This window comes from Pseudorca crassidens, chromosome X, assembly GCF_039906515.1.
Source record: "Pseudorca crassidens isolate mPseCra1 chromosome X, mPseCra1.hap1, whole genome shotgun sequence".
In the NCBI taxonomy this organism is placed as follows: Eukaryota; Metazoa; Chordata; class Mammalia; order Artiodactyla; family Delphinidae; genus Pseudorca; species Pseudorca crassidens.
In genome coordinates, this window is record NC_090317.1 from 105,150,291 (window position 1) to 105,168,258 (window position 17,968).

Genomic DNA, 17,968 nt, shown 5'->3' on the forward strand with positions numbered 1-17,968 from the left:
CAAAAAGAGGAAAAGGGGGAAAAAATCATAAATCTTGCTGTCAAATTCCACCTCCTCAATTTGGGATGATTCGTTGTCTATTCAGGTATTCCACAGATGCAGGGTACATCAAGTTGATTGTGGAGCTTTAATCCGCTGCTTCTGAGGCTGCTGGGAGAGATTTCCCTTTATCTTCTTTGTTCTCACAGCTCCCAGGGGCTCAGCTTTGGATTTGGCCCCGCCTCTGTGTGTAGGTCCCTGGAGGGCGTCTGTTCTTCGCTCAGACAGGACGGGGTTAAAGGAGCAGATGATTCGGGGGCTCTGGCTCACTCAGGCTGGGGGAAGGGAGGGGCACGGCGTGAGGGGCGAGCCTGCGGCGGCAGAGGCCGGCGTGACGTTGCACCAGCCTGAGGCGCGCCGTGCGCGTTCTCCCAGGGTAGTTGTCCCTGGAGCCCGGGACTCTGGCAGTGGCGGACTGCAGAGGCTCCCCGGAAGCGGGGTGTGGATTGTAACCTGTGCTTACACACCGGCTTCTTGGTGGCAGCAGCAGCAGCCTTAGCGTCTCATGCCCGTCTCTGGGGTCTGCACTTTTAGCCGCGGCTCGCCCCCCTCTCTGGAGCTCCTTTAAGCAGCGCTCTTAATCCCCTTTCCTCACGCACCAGGAAACCAAGAGGGAAGAAAAAGTCTCTTGCCTCTTGGGAAGGTCCAGACTTTTACCCGGACTCCCTCCCGGCTAGCCGTGGCGCACTAACCCCCTGCAGGCTGTGTTCACGTTGCCAACCCCAGCCCTCTCCTGGCGCTCTGAAGGAAGCCGGAGCCTCAACTCCCAGCCCCGCCCACCCCGGGGGGTGAGCAGACAAGCTTCTCGGGCTGGTGAGTGCCGGTCGGCCCTGATCCTCTGTGCGGGAATCTCTCAGCTTTGCCCTCCGCACCCCTGTTGCTGTGCTCTCCTCCGCGGCTCCAAAGCTCCCCCGCTCCGCCACCCGCAGTCTCCGCCCGCGAAGGGGCTTCCTAGTGTGTGGAAAGCTTTCCTCCTTCACAGCTACCTCCCACTGGTGCGGGTCCCGTCCCTATCGTTTTGTCTCTGTTTATTCTTTTGCCCTACCCAGGTACGTGGGGGTGTTTCTTGCCTTTTGGGAGGTCTGAGGTCTTCTGCCAGCGTTCAGTAGGTGTTCTGTAGGAGTTGTTCCACGTGTAGATGTATTTCTGGTGTATCTGTGGGGAGGAAGATGATCTCCGCGTCTTACTCTTCCGCCATCTTCCCCTGGATTAATCTTAAATGTATAGTATTGAGCAAATGAACCATCTTACCAAAAAATACATATTATATGGTTCCATATATAAGAAGTTCAAAAACATACAACAGCCAAACTCTACTATTAGAAATGCGTATTTAAATTACAAACTTCTAAGGAAATGATTACCACGAAAGGATGGAGGTTATATTGTGGGAGAAAGAGGGGATAATGATTGGGAGGGGGTTCAAGAGGGATTTCTGACTGCTGGAGATTTTTAAAAAATTTTTTGTCTTGGGTTATGGTAACATGGTATTGTATAGATTCTTCTGTTTATCAGTTATATTTCGCAATAAGAGGTGTTTAAAAAACAAATATATATATATAGGGTGGTTAGAGCCAGGCATGGTCAACCATGGATTCTATGCTGGAGTAGTGATTCAGCTTCTGTAAACAAGCTAATTCCATCATGTATTTAATTAATTTCAATCCTGAAAATGAACTTGTTTCTTATACATCTGATTCCCCACCAGAGAGACAATGACATGGCTTGGATTCTATACTGGTGGTTTGAGTTGCATTTGAAAACCTAAGCAAATATAGACAGAATAATAATAACAAAAACTACTACTCATATTTGTTGAACCCTACCAATTACTGTTCTAAGAAATTTAAATACATTCATATATGTAACCCTCAAAATTAGCCTTAGGAGGGAGGTACTACTTTTATAATAACTTTCCAGAGAGGTCACTTACTTGCCCAAGGCCACAAAGTAGATGGTGGAGCCATGATTCCACCCTAGGCAGTCTGACCACTGTGCTCTACCTGTGTGAGGAGGCAAGGTCATGGGTTCGGGTATAAGCCTGTGTCCAGTGAGTGGTTGCAGTGAGACAGCCAACTGGAATGGAGTCTAATTATACATGCATGGATCTAGGCTCAGTATATAAATTAGGCATGAGAGAACTGACTTTTGTCTAGAAATGTTAGGAGTAAGATTTAAAAGGGGTATGAGAGGGGTGAGGAAAGTTGAAGCCATGGAAGAGTTCCCCAGAGTGAGCCACGTTCTGTAGGAAATATTTCAGTACTGCTAGTATACTTAGGTTTTATTAAATAATTTGATTACTGGGGAAACAGGGATCGGGGAGTGCGGGTGTGGGTAGGTGAGTTAGGTACTATGATTTGAGGCAAATGACTAATTTAAGTTTTATTTATCAGCTGCTATAGTTTGGACCATGAGACTTTCGCCAAGAGCCCTCCCACTCACCTAATCAAAGATGAAATAGGTAGAAGGAAATACTCAGCAGCCCAGTGCTGAGTTTGCAGACCTTAAGTATAAAGCCACAATGGATATGTCAGAAGGCTACTAGGGTGTTATTTATTTAAATATATTTCATGGAATTGAGCATCTCCTTAATGGCCTGAAAGTGTTAAAGTATGTCCCAAAGTACCTAAATTATTCCCTAAATGTAATTTATGCTCGAGAATAATCTGACTAACTTGATTTAGAACAGCAGGAAATAAGTTATGCTGCACATAAATGAAGCAGCAGTGTAATTTTAAATACTGCTTGCATAGTGAATGAGGATTTTAATATTTGCAAAATTTTAAAATCACTTGATTTATTATCCATATGTTTATACTGACATTTTTTTGTTTTTTTTATTTATTTGGGTCTATATTTCCTCTTACTGCCAGGAAAAAAAGCAGCAACTTTTTTTTTCCCCTTGTAATAATACAGAGGGTAAAACTAATATTTCTTTCCCTGAATGCTATTTTTAACATCTCTATGTGTTTCTGGTTGTTGCTGCCTTTTTCCTCAGTCATGGACCATCCAGTTAATGGAATGAGAGGAATTTAGGGAGCATAGTGAGTGATTAGAGACTAAATTTATAAATGTAACATTGCAAAACTAGCAAAATTTATATCTATTCATTTGGAATGTTACTTGGTGGGAAAGAGTTTAAGTTTATAAGTAGTCATGATAAAAAATGAAACTTTACATAGTAAATTCAAGAATAGATTTAGATTTGGCTGTTAACAATGTATATTAAAGTGCTGGAAAGTATATTTAAGATTTTTATGTGATGCTTAAAATGGAATTTAAAATATTATTACTCACATTAAATGTCATCACATGTAAAGTTCATGCTTTTATTTAATATTTTGTTTGAATAGAGTTACTTATTTTAACACTAATTTTAATAATAAAATTAAATCAGCTTTACAGTTTTCGAAGTTTTAGCAGTTGCAGACTCTAGTGAATATTCTATATTTAGATGTTTATAAAGTGACAGTATAAGTAGTTCAGATTAAGTCTTTAAGTATGAAAAGGTTCAGATTGCAGGAGCTGGGGAAAAGGGAGCAAAGGGAAGGAGGACATTTCAGGAATATTGGACTAATGTACAAAGTCACGAAATCCTGAGACAGTAGCAGGGCATGGGGGGACTGCAGAGAGTCCTTTCTGGCTGGTAACTCCATCCTGTCTCATTTTTGTGGGCCTGGAACACAGATGTAAGTAGAGAAGCCTGAGCTCTCAGACTGTTTCCCTTCTCTTCCTATCTCCAACTTGGTCTTGAAGAACTAAGGGGTACCATGATCAGTTGTATGGGCTCTGATGGTTTTCTTCTCCTGGAGAATTTAGAGGATAGATAAACTGTGAAGAAGAAGAGGGATTGGATGGGAGGAAGCTTTGTGGAATCTGGTGGAAGATGGTAATTGCCAGCGCAGTGAGTGGTGGAGGGACACATCTGCAGCAGACTGGAATGAAGAGTATTTATAGCACAGATGTTGGAGAAACAGTCACCTCCCAGTAGCTAAAAGGGTTGGCAAGAGGGTAAATCTGGTGATTGGGTTGGGAAAAAAGAAAAGTAAGAAGGGGACTGAAGACTGCTACAAAGGTGGGATGGTAAATTATGACCAAATGACAACTCCTCTGTGGTCTGGTTAGCCTCTGCCTGTTTCCCAAACTATGGTGTCAGGAGGATAGTTGGAGATGTTAGTTGTTTGTGTGTGAGACTGCCTTTTAAAAAGTATTATGCTTAGTGAAATAAGTCAGACAGAGAAAGATGTTATCTATGTTATCACTCTGTTATCTCTTATATGTGGAATCTAAAAAAAATAAAAGAATGTATATAATGAAACAGAAAGAGAATCACAGATTCAGAGAATAAACTAGTGGTTACCAGTGGGGAAAGGAAAAGGGAGGGGCAAAATAAGAGTATGGGATTAAGTGACACTACTATGTATAAAATAAATAAGCAACAAGGATATATTGTACAGTACAGGGAATATGGCCATTATTTAAAATACAGCCGTAACTTTGAATGGAGTATAGTCTACAAAAATATTGAATCACTGGGTTGTACACCTGAAACTAATATAATATTGTAAATCAGCTATAGTTCAATTTAAAATAAATAAAGTTTAATAACTATTTTTCTGAATATTCAAAGTATGAAATGCACATTGCAGAAAAACTTGACAACATAAAAATACATATAATGAAAACTAAAATCAACTACAGTCTCACTAAGATGGAACAATGCCAACTATGATTCATTGTGTTTTAGATTCTCATTTAACAACTCTTTGACTCCAGTGATTCAAGTGCCTGTAAGACATATAAAATGTACAATTCTTTTTTTAAAGGGAATAAATTCTTATGATGTATTCTTAAGTCATGTTTTGTGTATTAGCACTGAAAACATATGAAAACAAAATTATTATTAAATATGCAAACTTTTCCAAGATAATTTTGTGGCTCATGGATATATCATATTTGATCAACTCTAGAATGCCATTATTTATTAAAGGTAGAATTCTTTGTTATAAGCTAGCTATAGAGACTGCCTCTTTTGGCTATCATTGGCTGCCTTTTTTATGCTACCAAAATACTGTCTGTTTTAGATATTTTAAGGTGAAAATACAGTTAATCATTAAATGCAATATCTGATAGAATGCAATGTACATGTAGATATATAATTAAATATTGGAAGAAAATAAAGAAGAAAAATAGGAAAAAGAGGCCTACAACGATCATGTTGAATTGTTTAACTTGGTGAAAATTCATCTTGAAAACAGGAAATCCCAGCAAATTTAATGTAAGGTGGTAAAAGACACCACTGAAACCAGAGAGATCTGAGTTAGAATTCCCTCTCTTCCATTTAATATCTATTTATCTTTTGGTAACTTACTCAGCATCTCAGTTTTCTCCAGTGGGAAATGGAAGTAATAATTGTTATGTTGCAGGGTGTTTTGTAGGAGTCAGTGGAATGGGATACGTGAAAGCACAGAGCCCAGGGCCTGGTTCATAGTAAATGTTTAATAAATGTGAATTCCATTCCTTTCCCAGTAAAACAGTAGGGAATTGTGGCATTATTTGGGTTCTAAAATTATTTAAAGTTCCTAAATGGAGGTAGAGATCTGAGAAGATCCTCAAGATATTCAAATCTATAATGCATTGCATCTTAAGAGTAGAACTCAGAGAAGTTTGACAGACTACTGTATTGTGAGGCAGCTCTACAGCCAGGAATCTTCAGGATGGCTTTTTTTTCATGCTGGCAAATGCCTGTTTGGATGGGCATTGGGAGACCCAGTAGATCATGAACCCCATAAAACTTTAAAACTTAACAGTATACAGTATTTTTCACCTTTACCGTACATTAGAATCATCTGGGTGCTTTTAAAAATACCAGTGTAAGGATCCCACCTCCAAAGATACTGATTTAATTGGTCTAGATTGGGGACCCAAAATCAGTGTTTTACTGCTGTTTTTTTTTAAATGCCACAAGTGATTGTTATGTGCAACTGTCTTAGGGTAAACATAAAGCCTTGACTCATATAATGTCTGCCTCAGTCTCTTCTGCAACCAGAACGTGACCAAATGCTTCCTTCTTAATATTCTTTTCATATGAGATGTTAACATATTACCTTGCACTAAATTCCTTCAGCATTTCAATTTAAAATGTTAGTGGATACAATGAAACTGGAAGGATAAAGGAAGACAACACTCATCATCTGTTTTATACTACTATATCAGTTAGTTTGTAGATTTTTTACATGTAAGCCTATGTATAAGTTACATCTATCATCCTGAATGCTTGAGGATCTTAATGAATAGACGCTTTTAGGTCAAGATATGAGTGAAATTGATAGAGTTTAATGAGATAATTTTATTTTGATCCAAAAAATATTTTGACTTTTAGTATCTAGCTTCAAAATACTTAATTTATTAGATGTTAATGTATTTTTTTAATTCCTGAAATTTTATTAAAAATTAAATATTCTCATAGGGAAGAAAACACTAATACTCCATGGTAGTTGTTTCCATCTTTGTTTCAATCACAAAATGTATTCATCAATTTTAAAGGGAAAATTACAACCTTTTATTTTAATTCATCCTGTATTCTATACTAATTGTTTATGTTAATTGAATTTGAAATATACAAATGTGAGAAGCTATCAAAATAATATCCTTGTTAATGTAATAAAATATATGCTAGGTCCATATAATCCATTTATTTTTCTTGATCCATATTTTAAAATTCTAGGCAATTTGACAGATCTGTTGAAAAATGGCGGCGATTTCATTATGATATGAAGATATTTAATCAATGGCTAACAGAAGCTGAACACTTTCTCAAAAAGACACAAGTTCCTGAGAGTTGGAAACATGCCAAATACAAATGGTATCTTAAGGTAAGTTTTTGAGATCTCTTTTTTTCAAATTGTTTTTATCTTCACCACAACGTCACGACCACTTAACTTCTTTAAGTTCAGGTTGTGAAGGATGATGGAAATTTATAATTTTTGACTTTTGTTGTCAGCACTGCACCTACTAGAACTTGTCGTGATGATCATTTTGGAAGACTATGCGGTGGACGTTTTGTGTCAGGATAGGAGTCTAGACGTAACTGGTTTACCTGATGAACTGCAAAGTGTAATTGAATCTTTGATACAGGGAAGCATCTTACAGCAGGGTGTCCTGTGGCTTTGGGGCAGTGTGTGTTTTTGCCTTATGTTGGATTTTGTCCAGGAGGAGAACTTGTGGTATACTTAGCAATCATGTAGTTGCTAGAAATATCCATCATGATGAAATTACAGTTCTGTTTCCCTAAAGACAATTTGTGGTGATGTAGCAATATTTCTATATATTCTATTGACAAAATGCCTTCTGAGATAGTCCAGAGGCCAAAACAATGCAGAGTTTATTCGCAGTACTTATTGACTGTTTTATGGTTTTTGTTAATGGAAATGCAACATATGGATTATAACCAGCGTACAGTTTAATTTCAACTTGCTGTATCTTTTGATTATGCAGATAAAGTGGATTGTAGAGGTTATAATTTATGTTATAAAGTATATGGCTTAGGTATAAGAAATATTGTGTTTATTACACCAAATCTTAAGTATTTTTGCAACATTTTTTAGTTAAAGTTGTTCAGGTAGCAATTTTCAGTCAAGTAGATTTGAACTATGGCCAGTTTTTGAATGCCAGAAAACACTGATTAAGACAGATGAAAGCAAAGAAAAGGGTAATGTATTAAATAGTCCAGACATTTCAAAATGCTGGATTCACAAAAGCAATATCATTTTCAACCTTACAGTTCTCCATTCTCAAATATTTTTTGCATAGCAAGTAGGCCTATTGATATTAAGAAAGTTAGCATTTAAACACCTATGTGTGTGTAAGCTGTGTAAACATAGAAAATGAATAATTTTGAAATCTTGTGTAATTATGTGTATATCAAATTTTTATACACATCAGCATCGGCATTGCAGGTACAGGAAATTGGTGGATTTCCAATCTGCCATCATACAGAAAGTACATTTTGTAACAGCACTGAAGTGAATTTTGAGCTAATGCAGCATCACTAGGTTTCTGACTTAAAGGCAGAATTATAAGAGATATAAGGTGTTCTTGGGGAGATTTATAAACCTCTTGCCATTTTCAAAGATATCCATCACAAGGTAGTTACATATGTTAATCTGTTTTTTTTGTAAAAATAATATATACTCATTATGAAAAAATAAAGCAATGTAGAAGTATATTGTAGGTATATATATGTATATACCTTCTACTCCACAGAGGGTTGTTGTCTTGATACGGATATTGGTATATATTTCAGGTTGGCATCTCACTCAGAAATGGATGCAGAAGGTTTATTAGGAGTGCTTTTGGGAATTGAGCAATTGGTTTATGATGTTCCTTGGTATAGTTTTCTTTGTGTTTCTTCTTCTTGAGGTCTGTTAAGCTTCTTGGATCTGTGTGTCCTTAGTTTTCATCAAATTCGGAAATTTTAAAGGTGTTATTTAAAAATAATATTTTTCTGCCCCGTTCCCCTTTTCAGGGACTCTGATAATATATATTAGGCCACTCACTGATGTTTTGTTCTTTTTATTTTCAGTCTTTTTTTCACTGTAATTCATCTTACATAATTTCTATTGTCAAATGGACTAATCTGATCTTTTACCATATCTAATCTGTGGTTAATCTCATCTAGTGTATAATTTTAACCTCAGACGTTGTTTTGTGTGATTCAGTACATTGCTAAAGTGTGACTAGAGAGTTTTAACATCTTTCATGTCTCTACTCAACATGTCAATCTTTACCTTCTTGAAAATATGGAATACAGTTATAATAACAGTTACAATGTACTTGTCTACCAGTTCTATCATCTGTGTCTATTTTGGGTCAATTTCAATTATTTTTTTTTCTCCTTGTTATGGGTGTTATTCTCCTGCTTCTTTGGATGACTGGTAATTTTTGATTGGGTGCCAGATGTGAATTTTAACTTGTTGAGTGCTTGATATATTTGTGCAGATAAATATTAATGACCTTTGTGCTGGAACACAGTTAGTTTGCTTGGAAAGAGTTTGATCTTTTGAGTGTCTTCCTCTTATACTTTTTGAGTTTTGAGCAGAACAACCTAAGTCTAGGGCTAATTTTTCCCCGCTACTGAAGCAAAACCCATCTCAGTATTCACTCTGATGCTCTGTGAATGATGTTTTCCACTGTGGCTGGCAGGAACAGATACTCTTCCCAGCCATATGTGAACTCTGGTGATTGTTCCCTTTAATCATTTTGTGTAGTTCTCTCCCTAGACAGTGATAGTTTCTTCTCATATAGGAACTGATTGGGACTGAGCTGAAGACTGGAAGGGTGTTCTCTACACATCTCCAATGTTTATTCTCTATGTATCTGTCTCCTCTCTGATGCTCTGCCCTGTGACTCTAGCCACTTTGGTCTCCTTGGATTCCCAGCTCCATCTCCTCAACTCAAGGAGACTCCGTGGCTTTCTGAGAGTACCTTCATCCTTTGTCATAGCTTGGAACTCTGCCCAAATAGTAAGCTGGGGCATTGGTATGGCTCACCTCATTTGTTTCTAATTTCTTAGAGATCACTTTTTTAAAATTACCCAGTGTGTAATGTCTTAAAAAACATTGTTCCATACGTTTTGTTCATTTTTAAAAATTTTTAACCAAGAAGTTAAATTTGGTCCCTGTTACTCCAACTTGGACAGAAGCAGAAGTCCAAAACAAACATTTTTTATGTCATTTGATATTTTAGTGTGTTTACTTCTATACAATCTTAAAACTATATGATAATTTTAATTGCCTTGAGAATGACTAAAGGTCTCCACTTCTTGACACTGGGGTTTAGTTGTAATTAATGAACATTTTATCAAAACTTTTTTCCCGTTAATTGGAGAATTTCTTAAAAGACTATTTTATTTGGTCTGTGTTTTACTCAATGAAATAAAAAAGGGAATTCTGGATGTCCAGGGAAAAGTTTTTCTAGCTATGGAACTGTGAATGATATCACAAATATTCTAAACAGTTACGTTTTTTTCCCCCTGGTGATTAGGAAGGTCCAAAATCATGCACATACACGTGTGCCTACCTGCACAGACACACATAAACATAAGACATCTGGAGTTATCTTTCCGTTCTGGTAAGTCTCAGAAAAGGGTCCAGAAAGGCACTCTAAGTCACCTCCATTGATAAGAGAAATGGAAACTGTGGTAATTTCAGCTGTCTTGGTCATTATCATTGTTGACTGACTAATAATGAATAAGAGAGCTTAAATTTTTGATGAGAAATTATTTTAGGAAACAGAATGTAGATGCTACCTGTTAGCAGCAGACAGATTTGTTGCCATGAACCAGTAATGGTTACTTTAAGGAAAATCAACCAAGCAGCCCATGTACTAAACAAATATTTACAGGGGTACACTGGAGTTTAAAGCCTCATAAGAATAATTTTCAGCAAAGATATCATGTCTAGATATGAAATAAAATAATAAACAGGTACATGTTGTAAGTTTAGCTATATAGACTTCTATCAAACTGCATTTTATTTATCTTTTTAACTTTAAAAAAGACAAATCATTGTCCTACTGACACTTGGTATTACTATTCAAAATAAAGTTGCTGCCAATGCCAAAAAGATTGTCTGGTTCCATGCAACTCAGCTATTGAATGAATGCAACTCAGCTATCACAAATGAATGATAAAATTAAATATATTAATTAATATTTTTCAACATATTCCAAAAATATGTCATGCCACCATGGGGACTCTTTTAAAAATATCGTATTTTTTACATGAGAAAATATTAATCATGTTACATGCCACTAAAATTGGTCTGTTAATAAGCTAATTCAATTATGTGTCTCTTAAATATTCATTCAACAAGCAGTAATTGAGTACATATGGAAAATTTTATCACCCACAAAAATATTGACATGCCACATTAGTCTCTAGTAGAAGTTTAGAAAATTGGCTAAAATGTTGGAAGCCACATTCAGAAAGTGTGGGTTCAAATCCCTGCTCCTTTAGCTCCTTTAATAGCTGCAGAATCTTGTGAAGTGTCTTAAATCTCTATGTCTCTGTTTTCTCTTCTCTTAACTAGTAAAAATGAGATGTGCATAAAGTACTTAGAATTGTATTCCCCACAAAATACTCATTAAACGTGAGCTCTTATAACTAATCACACTTCCTAAGTGATTAGCCTGTATCTATAAGAACAAAAGTGCATTTACTGAATTGCTGTCCCCAAACATCTGAAATACAGATTGAATAACCAGGCATTTTCAATAATGCTTACTTTTATGACTTATGATGTTTTCTCAAAGTATAGCTCTTGGATTGGAAAGTGAGGAACATTCCAGTTCAACCAAACAAATCTTCCTCAGAAAGCTGACACATCTGCCTCTTTTTAGAACTAACAAGAATAAATGTTAATGGGAGTTTTCAAAGGGAAAGCTGAGCACCATGAAGGAAAGTTACGAAAATAATGTTAACTCATCTAGTGACAGAGTGAATTGGTGTGCCAGCAAGTACCTTGAGTGAAAACAGAAAAGTGGAAATCATAACATGTCCTAACATTTAGCTCTACATGTTCTTCTAGAGTAGAAAGAAAGAATTTTTAAAGCACGGGCTGTTATTTTAATGGAGTTGAAAATTCTTGAAGTTGACAGTAGAAACAATAAAAATCAAAATTAGATTGAATTTTTAAAAGAGTAGAATAACCTTGCTATTAATGGAAATGGAACCTGTTTATTTTATGGGACAGTGCTGCTTAGTGAACCGTATTAAAAATTAAGAGCACCTTCTAAAGAGTGTTGCCTTGGGCAAGCATGAGACCTTGAAATCTTAAGAAATTTCTTTTGAAATTAACCTAAAGAAGTAAACAGAAGTAGGATTATTTAGCTGAAACTTTTTAGGCTTTAAATCAGTGAATGGTAAGCACACATAGGGAGTGAAACAGCAATGTGTTATTGTGACATTAGTTAACTGCTGTTTTTAGGCAAAATATCATCTTCTTAAAGTTAGTCTTCTGGCATATCTTTCAATGTTACTGTGTTTTACTCCATTGTATGGTAGAAGTACAATATATTTTTGTGTATTGCTGTAAATAAATTCTATTAAAAACTGTTTACTTTGTAACATAATGATAAATTTTAATTCATTGTGATTGTGGGTACTTAAGACAGCATGGATTAAGTATGTCATATCATAATGTTTATGTTCATCATCAAATCTCAAAAAAATAGTTTAAATTCATGTTCTAGTTAAGCAAAATACGCTTTTTCTTTTCTCAAATTGTAAATTTGCATGGAGAATGGAAAATTACATATAAACTGTATAGTTGTAACATGAGAACATTTTTGTGATCTCTCAGATGAGGAAATAAATCAAGGAAAAAAGGCATTAGTTTCTTGCAGTTGAGGGAGATAAGACAAAGAAAGAAGCATCTAAGAGTGTCAAAGACAATTTTAGCTGCTCTTCAGCTCTGCCTTACCTTGGCTATTTGTGATGGAAGAAAATTCTAGAGCACTTTGTAAAGGACCCAATTCTTACAAGTTTAGATTCCAAGAACACATTGGAGCTGGGTAACTCCTACCCAAAAGCTTGAGACAAAGTGAGTCCATAAAAAAGCTGTCTTCCTCTTACTGGAAATACCCAGACTTTCTAATTATTCTCACCCTGATTTCAGAGCTTGCAGCCTAGAAAGCCTCAAGTAGTAGGTCCCATCATTGAAAAACCATTGGCTTGCTCAGAAACAAAGAGTGCTGAATGGATGTGCATAGATCACTGACACTATCTGCTATAGTGAATGTTTGTATTTTTATTTGGATGTACTTTAATACCTAATTGGTAATCTACTCCCCCAAAGGATTCTATAGGAGATAACTGACTTTGAATTAATATGGAGTAAATCAAAGGCTATCTAGAAAAAGGCATATGTTGTAAAAGACCAAATTGCATACAAGTATGTTTTCTGTGTAGTCAATTTTTACATTGCTGATTTTACCAGCTGGCTGGTGAGTTTGAAGGCTTCTTAACAGCCGCACTGCTGGGACTCAAATGCTAATAGAAACTTTGATAGAAAAATCATTTGAGTAAAAATGTCTGCCATCTGTTGCCCTTCATTGGGACCCCAATGTTAAGAATAATTCATACGGCTGCTGGCCCTTTATATTTCCCCAGCAGTAATAAAATTTCATAAGATTTTGTTTGGTGGTCACAAGGCTACCCTGGTTTCTGTAGCTAGAGGATATACACTAACATAAGAGAATCAACATGAAATTTTACTGCGAAGAGAATATTTCTCTAGTCACTTACTTTAGGGTTACAGTGATGTGTAAGTATGGGAATACATCTTAAAGTAAGCTTTCGAATGTTATTAGCTGGTAATGGCATAAGAAGTCAGTCTCTGAATACAGTTAAACAGTTGGGCACTTCATTCTTACATAAATACCGTTAGCTTTTTATTGCTGCTTAGAAACTCCTCTGTAACTTCTTGGCTCCTATGCATCTTTTCAGAAGTAGTAATAACAGATTTATTGGGAGTTTGGCAGAGTGCAGAAATTCAGAGAGGGGCTCTAAATTGTTGCCTGTCAAATGTGTCTTTCATAAGATAAGTATATTAAAATAATTGGATAATCTCAATGACTAGTTTTTTAAATTCTATTGTCTAGCATGATATGTTTAAGAAGATGAAAAATTGCTCCACATAATGGAAAAGAAGCAATAACCAAAACTATAACTTACTGTAATAGCCACAACTGTAAAGAACTGCTTAAAATGCATGAGAAAACATCCCTAAGGGATCCCCATTCTTAGAGTAAGAAATTATTAGGAGAGTAAGAATCTACCAAAAAAAAAAAAGTGAAGCATGCTAATTGCAAATTCCAAATTGGAAAAAACCCTGCTCACATCAACATGGAAGCAATGTGAAGCAGAAATTATTTAATGAAAAATAAGATTAATGCTAATATAAGTAATTTTTATGAAGTACAATACTTTGCAAAGAGGATGTTCCAGCCACTCTGATCTCATTGCTGTTTCTTCTGTCATACCTTCTTACTATTCCTTCTAGTGCTAGTTCCTACCATTAAACTTGATTTTCTCTTTGCTAGAGGGTTCTACCCTATCCTCAGTCTTTATCCCCTATGTCTTAATCCCCTCCCTCTCAGGACTTTTGTACACTTCTCTTTACTTACATATGTCCATGTTCTGATGTTATCTTCTCAGATATGCTTTTTGTAAATTCTCCTATTTTAAAAAGATTACACACACACACACACACACACACACACAGGGAGAGAGGATTAATTTCTCTCCAAATTACCCTGCTTTGCTTTCTTCATAACATTGTCAATTGCTGAAATTTTAATATATGTTTGCATGTTTATTTTTTATCTTTCCCACTAGAATGTAAATCTTGCAGGGACCTTGTCTTTCTTGGTCACTAATAGGTCTTCAGTACATAGAACAATTTCTTTGTACATAAAATATATAACACTCACTATGATGAATAATTGGATAAATGAAAGGATTATATTTTCATCATATTATTCCCTAAGGCAAACTATCCCTAAGCTTGTCCTTTCTTCCATTTTTACCCCATCTCATATCCAAGAAATTCTTCCTTCCAAGGAGCTGCCCTCTCCTCTTCTTTGTACAGAACACTTGAAACTCTCATACTTGCTGAAAGTTTTTAGCAATATGATGGCTTCATTCTCTGACCCTTTGAGTGTATCATAAATATCAAAATTCATTCAACAGATATTTAGTGTAAGCCTAGTGTGTGCAAGGCAGGCACTTTGCTTGCTACTAGGGATACAGACTTGGCAAAGAGCCACCTTTTCCTTAATAAGCTCACAGCCGCATGTGTTCAGCATATGAAGGCCAAGGTAGAAACACATGGCCATATGTAAACACTCTAGAAAGTCCTGGAGCCAGCCTAGGAAAATGGGTCTTCTTTCTACAGCAGTTGTTTGTGTCCCTTTAGTCTTTCTTGCCACTCCTCCATTACACCTCTGGGATTCCCAAACTCAATTGGGAGAACGAGATTTCGGGAAACAGCAAAGAGCAATATTGTGAAAGGCAGCATAAGGAAAGAGCTAGCTATGAACAAGTCATACAGAGAGAGTGAGAAAATGTTCTGACGTGAATTTTAAATTTTGAACGAGGATAAAGTTGACAAATTACAGTACAAGAGGCCTGTTCATAGATGAGTTGGTTCAGGATGAACTATTCATCAAGCTGAATAGCAAGTATTTAGTCATAAGAATGGTAAATCTTCCTGCTAGATAACCAAATTATAGGTACAAGCCAGAGAGCAGGATTGTTTGCAAACATCATAGTTAAGAATTTTTTTTTAATTCTTGCTCTTTTGTGAAGCTATAATTGACAGTATTTTTTTTTTTTAGGAGGAAAGATTCAGGGACATAGGTAACTGAAAAATAGTAGATAAGTCTGATATGAGTACATATCAGACTGTGTGGTGGCATATTTCCCCTTGAGGTTTTATTGGCACATTATTATTTTTATTTGTCAATAAATAATTTTAGTTTATAACTTCAACCTGAAACAAAATAATATGCCACAATAGAATCTAGGGCTCCATGTGGAACATTGAACTGGTCATTATTAGGAGTAAGTATCTCACCTATGACATCCCTCAGATGTTAAGCAATTAAATGAATTTGATATAATACATAGTACACTAAATATTATTGACCCTATAAATATTAAATTCTTCAGAAGAGGAATTTTATGGGACCAAATCCTGCCAACCACCTGTTTTTGCAAATAAGTTTTACTGGGACTCAACTACATTTATTTACTGTCTATGGCTGCTTTCTGGCTACAAAGGGGGAGATAAGTAGTTGCCATGGAGACTGCCTGGCCCACAAAGGCCAAAGGATTAACTATGTAGCTCTTTACAGAAAAAGTTTGTTAACTCCTGCTTTAGAAGATAGAGTCATAAAATGTTGCAATAAAAATTCAAGGGTCCTTCTTACCCTCTCTTTAAATATTCTTTGTTACTTGAGATAACAGAGAAATAGACTTCAGCCATGCTCGTCAAACACACTGAAAGTCATGGTAACAAAAAAATAACTCCAAATAGACTTGTTATTTGAGCCAACTTTCAACTCCATGCATTAGGAGAAGGGGTATGCTTAAAAATAAAAAGAGGTTTTAAAGTCACTTAAATAGTGTGTGGTGGACTTAGACCTTTTGAAGAGTATATAGGAACTGTTCTCCTTACTGGTAGTACCGCCAGGTCCTCTTGATTACTTGAGAAGTCTTCATGGGACAATAAATCAAGTATTCTGCCCAAGAATTGGCAGTTGTTCTGCCAGAGCCTTTCTCCCACCATCTCAGTGGTCCTAAGCATAGGTCCTAAGCTTGGCCAATCATATTCTTTCTTGAGACTTTTAAACTTGAGATAAGAGATATGGTTGGGCTTCATTCATTCTAATGAGAATGGCTGGTCAAGACCAACAAGCTACCCTTGCTGTGGGGACCCTCTGGAGTCCTGATTGTTCCAAGCCTGATTCTTCGATTTTCCTTTCTGTCCTGTGAACCTCTCCATTTCCTTATCATGGATTTCCTTTTTGGCAGAGGCAGTTTCTTTTGCTCATAAATGAAGAACTCTAAACGGAAACCTAGTGTAATCAGAGAAACTCTTTTTCTAGCCTGATTCCTTTTGTAAACAAGTTTGAGTCCCCTTGGAGAGCCTGTACAACATAACCATTTGCATGCAATGAACAGTTTGCAATACTTTGAGATTAATGTGCAATTTCTATTTGACAAGAGAGAAAAAATTAGGATCAGCCATGGTCGTATATTCCAGAATACAAATGTTTGCACACTTTAAGTGTTGTTGGATCATTATATGAGATTCATAATTTTGTCCTGTTATACCCACTTTTGCATTACCATTCAGTCTTAATTTATTATACACTATTAAAAGTTTTTAGGTAATTTGTTCTTATTGCTACTCAGACATCAGAATATCTGCTGGCTGTGAAAATGAATAAATTTAATGTTCCAGCATAGTTCTCCAAATCCTGGCGTGACAATAATAGTACAGGCTTATATTGTATTGTAAATCCTAGTTAATATGATTTTATTTTGAAAATCCCATTTTACTGCTATTTTTAAATAATATATTTTTGAACATGTTACCTTTGAATTTCTATTTGTATTTAAATAATAGATAATACTTGTATGTGCTTACAAAAGGGCAATATATGTATTTTTAAATATTAATAATGTATTGCTGAAACAACCTTTACTTTAAAACAACACAATTATTTTTAAAAAATAATAAGCTATGCAGCATGGTTTAACAGCAGCTTATAAACAGTTGTTTAAGATCTGTATGCTGTAATAAGCAAATTCTATCAATCCACAGTTCATAGGAATTTGCAAATTTTATCTCATTATCAGGGCTATCCCTAAAAGAGTGTTCAGGGCAATTCAACCACCCAAGATAATGTAATCTAAGGAGGCTAAACTGTTGAAATCTTTCATAGTCTCCTTGGGATATCATTAAGAACAGAAATTTTGAAATAGAATTGTAATGATGTTCAAATCAGAGGAGCACACGACACCAACCACTCCAGTACACTGGGCTTAGGAGGCTACCAGTTAGTTGTCCCACCCAAGGGATGGATCTGCCCATAAGATTACCCATATTTTACAGAACCTGCATACCACCACTGCATTTGAACATTTAGCCGTAGCAATTCCTTATATTTCAATTAACCTTTAAAATCAATACATTTATTCAGCAAACTTTTACTTTGGAGCTACTCTGTGTCAGACTCTATGCTAGGTGGTCAGAACATAAAAATTAACAGAATCCCAATCTACTCACAGAGGAATCAAGGTTCACTGAAGTTGATGGACATTTAAACAATTGAAACATGAATGGTGTATTCAGTAGAT

General features: G+C 36.0%; 1 protein-coding gene across 2 annotated transcripts in view; it reads left to right on the plus strand.

Annotated features, from left to right (window-relative positions):
- DMD (dystrophin) overlaps positions 1-17,968 on the plus strand; it is a 2,128,065-nt gene that overhangs the window by 980,708 nt on the left and 1,129,389 nt on the right. For both annotated transcript variants that reach the window (XM_067723245.1, XM_067723244.1), the window contains exon 44: positions 6,767-6,914. In XM_067723245.1, the coding sequence (XP_067579346.1) occupies positions 6,767-6,914 (148 nt within the window). The remainder of the gene's footprint in view (positions 1-6,766; positions 6,915-17,968) is intronic.